At 45.5% G+C, this 6,000-nt stretch overlaps 1 protein-coding gene across 1 annotated transcript in view; it reads right to left on the bottom strand.

Moving 5' to 3' along the window:
* Positions 1-6,000, bottom strand: part of MORC1 (MORC family CW-type zinc finger 1) — a 247,048-nt gene that overhangs the window by 45,294 nt on the left and 195,754 nt on the right. The window contains exon 23 of the mRNA XM_070072071.1: positions 2,144-2,248. Within this exon, the coding sequence (XP_069928172.1) occupies positions 2,144-2,248 (105 nt within the window). The remainder of the gene's footprint in view (positions 1-2,143; positions 2,249-6,000) is intronic.

Genomic DNA, 6,000 nt, shown 5'->3' on the forward strand with positions numbered 1-6,000 from the left:
GCAGCTCATACTCTGGTCGAGCTGCTTGCTGGCGCTTACCGCCTTAAATCAGGCAGACCGAATCCAAGCCTCCTAATTGTTGCATTGTGGGGAAGCTTTACTGATGTTAATTCGTGCCTGTCTTCGGTGACCTGCGGCGCATAAGCTGCTAGCCGCCGCAGGTGCTCATCGTGCTCATCGCCTCACTAATCGGGCAGACCGAATCCAAGCTCTCACATTGCAGTGCTGTAGGGAGGCCTTTCTATTTCTCTATTTCTCTATCTCCGGGCATTCCTATTTCTCCCATTTTACTTCTATCTGCCAACATTCCCATTTCTCTCACTCCACTTCCAAACTTCTGTTTCTCTTATCCCCGCAGCTTCCCGCTGCCCGCCCCGAGGCTACTTCTCGGCGGCTTCCCGGCTGAGCCGCTTCAGCCCGCGCCTCTCTCATCTGCGCAGCTTCCCGGCTTTGCGCGGCTTGGCTTCGCGCGCTCCGCGGTCTCCACGCCCTTCGCGTCTGCACCACGGCCTACGCCAGCCCCGTTCCCTATCTACTTGTGCCCCGCACGCTCTCTCTGCGCACGGCAGCCTCCGCGAGTCACACAGCGTGTAGCTTACGTGTCCGCCACTAGCATTCAATCTAAGTTCCCCGGGCTAGCCTGGCGAATTCAACCCAGCGTACGTCTCCGCCCCACGGTTTGGCTTCCCGTCCTTTGCTCCCCGGGCTAATCAGACGGATCCCAATCTGGCTCACGTTTCAGCTTCTGGTTTCAACTTTTCGCCCCCTATTCCCGGGCTAACTTGAGAACCCCAAAGTGGCTTTCGTTTCAGCCTCGGCCTGCCCCCCGCGGCTTCAATTTCCCTAACACTTTTCTCTACCCGGTATGTTTCCCTAAGTTTTCTTCCAACAATATTCCTCCCTCATTTCTCCTGGCCTCTCCCCACAGTCCGCATCCGAGTCTGTTTGTTCTAGCTTTCACTTTCGCTTTCGACCTTAGAGATTTCTCCCAGCTTCCCCCCGTAGTCCGTATCCGAGTCTATGCCTAGGCTTTCAATAGCTTCTTCCGGCACCCTTTTCGTCCGGCTTTTCCCTAGGCTGTTTGCTAGTCTCTCTCTCCGATATTTTCCCTAGGCTGTTTGCTAGTTTCTCTCTCCGATATTTTCCCAATTCTTCCCGTTTCTTCCCTCCTAAGTTTCCTATCCGTCCTAGGTTTCCTATCCGAGTCACGGCACCATTATGTCGCTCCCCCTCTTCGTGGAGGAGCGACACAGGACCCTGCGCTGTTCTTTTCGTCTGCTCGGCCCTCCCCGGGTTTGCTGCTGGTTCTTCCCGGGTTGGCTACTATCCCTTCCACCTCCGTGGAAGGGCAGTTCCCCCTGGCCACATTCCCCACTTCCGCAGGGGAGCGGCACACCGCCGGCCGGCTTTTTCGGGGGCTGCACGGGTTCCCTTAGATGTTCCCCATAGATGTTCCTGGTGCATGCCGTCTCTCTCCTCCTTTATAGTCCTCCTCCGCCAATCCTAACTCGGCTGCCCACACGCCGAGTACGCTGCTCTCCAATCAGGAGCAAGTCCTACAGTTTATTAGTTGAACTGGAGGCAGCTGTGGGGAAGCTGTTTACTTCTCTCCCAGCGCCATATTGTGGGAGAGCAGATGCATAGAATAAGTCTTAATTCGAGTAACTTAGTCTAGTCCGGATTGCTCCCCACACTCCACCTTGCGGCGCCAGCACACCGGGTTCTAGTCCCAGTCGGGGTGCCGGATTCTGTCCCGGTTGCCCCTCTTCCAGGCCAGCTCTCTGCTGTGGCCAGGGAGTGCAGTGGAGGATGGCCCAAGTCCTTGGGCCCTGTACCCCATGGGAGACCAGGAGAAGCACCTGGCTCCTGCCATCGGATCAGCGCGGTACGCTGGCCACAGCGCACCAGTCGCGGCGGCCATTGGAGGGTGAACCAACGGCAAAGGAAGACCTTTCTCTCTGTCTCTCTCTCTCACTGTCCACTCTGCCTGTCAAAAAAAAACAAAACAAAAAAAAAAAACAAAAAAAAAAAAACTAGGCTATTCAACTAAAGTTTCAGTGACCTTGAGACACTTGTGTATTCCTGTAAACTGTATGAAGGTGAATAAATCTCGCTATCATTTAGTCTGCAGAGTTTATCTCACCAGAATTACATCTGGATCATTGTTGCTGGTTTCAACTTCTGTCAGCACTTTACATTTCTTTACAAAGTTTAGGCGCTGCTTCCTTTTCACTCCCCACGAAGAGGCCTGTAACAAGGTATTAACAAGAAATTCACAGGGATCAGTAGTAATCAACATTAAACCACCTTTACTCTTTACTTTATTCAGCCCCTATTAACTGCACACTTCCATAGGGTATAGTGAAAATCTAATTTCTGATCTTTGCTCTTATGAAGTATATGACTTAGATCAACACATGGAAAGTTAAATAACAATGCTCGGCAATAAAAAGGAACATCATCTTTTTATATTAGGGAAAATGTAAATAAAAGGAAAAATAATAAAAAGTAAACAAACCTTTTAAAATAAGAGAACACCCAAAAAGAAAAAAAGAAAGTAAATCACAAAGTAAATTAAGTACGAATGAGCGGTAAACACTATGATGTGCAATACGGAATCAAAAGGCCTGCAGGATGGTGGTCCCTTCCCTTATCTACTCTTTCATTTTCCAGTTTCAGAGTCCCACATTCCAAAAATATTAACTAGAAAATTCTAGGATTATACTGTCTCAATTTTCAAATTGTGTGCCATTCTGAATAGCATGATGAAACACTGTGTCCTACTGCTCCATCTACCCAGGATATGAGTCGGCCCTTATCCACTCTGTCGATGCTGTATACAGCACACACTCGTTAGTCACTTAGCAGCCATCTCAGTTATCAGACTGACTGTTGTGGTTTCACAGTGACTGAACACACAATTTGGTACTATCTGTGACTTCAGATATCCATGGAAGTCTTGGAAGGTTTTCCCTGTGGAGAACATGGAAATCACAGCTTTTGCAGATTCTGAATGAATTATTGTCCAAAGAGTCAATAAATAATGTCTCATATGGATAGGAACATTGTTCTTCAAACTTAAGTAGACATTGCCAAGGAGAAATTACAAATCATCTAAGAGATTTTTCTTACTATATAGTTATTAATCAATAGACACCAGACATACATTAGATTGAGATGTGTGCTGTGTGGTTTTGAAAACATGGTCTCATACTTGAAAAGGTGGGAAGACACAAGAATGGGAAATCTATGATACAGGAATGGGTTTCCATTAATTGAAGTGGCTAGGAGTAGATTCTTAGCTTTCTGGGGACAAGGGCAATGCCATCTTAACGGTTGGGCCTCAGCACCTAACCCAGAGTAAACACTTAACACGTTTGTTGAGTGAAATGAATTAATAAAGGATGTTAATGTAAAATGCAAAGAGTCACAGAGGCAGAAATACAAATCAAAAACTATGTTGTTATTATGGGGAGCACTATTTTCAGGAAATAATGGAAGAAGTTGTCTAAGATAACTGTGACCTAGCAGGTAAAGCTTCCGCCTGCAGTGCCAGCATCCCATATGGGCACCAGTTCGAGTCCCGGCTGCTCCACTTCTGATCCAGCTCTCTGCTATGGCCTGGGAAAGCTGTGGAAGATGGCCCAAGTTCTTGCGCCGTGCACCTGCATGGAAGACCTGGAGGAAGTTCTGGACTCCAGGCTTTGGATTAGCCCAGCTCCAGCCACTGCATTCATCTGGGGAATGAACCAGCAGATGGAAGACCTCTCTCTCTTTCTCTACCTCTACCTCTCTGTAACTCTGCCTTCCAAATATGTAAATAAATCTTAAAAAAAAAACATATGGGGCCAGCGCTGTGGCGCAGCAGGTTAATGCCCTGGCCTGAAGTGCCGGCATCCCATATGGGTGCCGGTTCTAGTTCCAGCTGCTCCAATTCTGATCCAGCTCTCTGCTATGGCCTGGGAAAGCAGTCCAAGATGGCTCAAGTCCTTGGGCCCCTGCACCTGTGTGGGAGACCCGGAAGAGGTTCCTGGCTCCTGGCTTCGGATCGGCACAGCTCCAGCTGTTGCGGCCACCTGGAGAGTGAACCATAGGATGGAAGACCACTCGCTCTCTATCTCTGCCTCTCCTCTCTCTGCATAACTCTTTCAAATAAATAAATAAATCTAAAAAAAAAAAAAAGACAAGTTAACTGAACACTTCTAAAAAAGCCAGGGGCATGATAAAAACAATTCTCTAAGAACAGTCACCTATTTAGTTACTTGTCTTCATATTGCAAAACTGTGGTACATACAAGTGTAAGCTAAAATATTAACTAATTCCAAAGCCATTTTACCAAGCTTTTGAAATGCATGATCAGATTTACTCAGAGCATATCTACCTACCTAATTCCATACTGCTTAGCCTAATATTAAAAGAAATTACTTTTACTGTATCTTCTCTGCCAGGTAAGGAAAAACATGGTGTTTTTTTAATGGGATGGAGATTAGACATTTACTGCAAAGAATCTTCAAATATCAAAATTTCAGGTACAGACTAAAATCTGATTAAATTCATTTTAAGGGTTTATAAACAGTTTCACTGCCTCCTGATTTATCCACCTAATTTTTAGATTTTCTTCAATACAGAATGTCCTCTGAAGTGAAATTAGCTTACTTCTCCAAGGGTTGATATGCAACATGTATCCATTTCTTCATCATCTACTTGCTAATCAATCCATTCTAGCCTTGTTTCTACCATATTTACTCAAACGACAAGTTACTCCTGAAATCATCCTACTCACTGTTAAGTCATTAAGCCAATGGACACCTTTTAAGTATTGGGCCAGCTGAGTTGGCCTTTCAGCAGAAGTCAGCCCTATTCACCACCTCTCCTTGAATCATCTTTTTTCCCTTTTGGCTTTGAAGATAAGACAAATTCCTGGTTTCTCCTATTACTGCTCAGGTGATTTCCTCACAATCATCTGTGCACTTACACTCCAACTGAGGTCCCCAAAATTCCTCAACTCTGTGTAGTCCTTCTTTACTTCTTACCCTTCAACCTTTCTCACCCAGACATTCAAATACTTCACAAGCTTGCATCCCATACTTAAACCTCACTTCCAAAGTCTAGAGACTATCTCACTTCTTATCTGCCTTGTCCTTTTAGAAGTTTCAAACTATGTAAGCTGAACTCATGCTCCTCTCCACAACTCCAGTTACCTCCAAGGTAACTGTTTTAATGTATAGAATCATCATCCAGTCAGGTGAAAATTCTGGAAATTCTACAATAATTCTTCCCACTTCTCTCTGCTTTGCCTTCCATATACAATACAGTATCAAAGTAGGGCACTGTAGCCTTCTCCACCAGCAACAACTTAGCCCACATTAGCAAGACTTCTCAATTAGACCACTACATCATCTGCCTAGCTAGCCCTCATCCACTCTTGTGATGCGTAACTGGTAAGAAATGATATGCACCAGTTATCAATGCCAGGGAAGAGCCGTAAATAATTCTTGCACAATATCTTCATATTAGTGTTGTCAAAAATACTACAATGCAGTCAAGCACTGGGGGGAATAATGCTTTCCTTACACAGAAAAGAGATAGTGCAAGATCAGTTTCAGTAGTGTCCATCTACCCTTTATGTCCATCAGGTCCTCCTGGCAGCCAAAACAGAACAACTGGCTATGCGTGCTCTTTGTATGCTATAGTAGAGGTACCCTATCACTTCCACAGGTAGAACAGATACAGTGGTAGGGTCAACCAGGTGTCATGTGAAGCACATACTTCAGAAGAACAAAGAAGCATGCATGTAGCTTACGGCAGAGAAAGATATTCCCAAATAAGGCAATCAGCCCAACACAGGACCTGTAGGCTTTTTATCTCTTGGTAAGGAAGTGTCCCAGGCCCAGGGTCTGTTCTAACATAGCCAAGAGGCATGAAACTGATTTTCCCAACAATTCTACTCTCTGCTACTTTTCTTTCTTAGTTGGTCAAAAGCAATTCTTTATAAAAGAA

This window comes from Oryctolagus cuniculus, chromosome 4 (assembly GCF_964237555.1).
Source record: "Oryctolagus cuniculus chromosome 4, mOryCun1.1, whole genome shotgun sequence".
NCBI classification, from domain to species: domain Eukaryota; kingdom Metazoa; phylum Chordata; class Mammalia; order Lagomorpha; family Leporidae; genus Oryctolagus; species Oryctolagus cuniculus.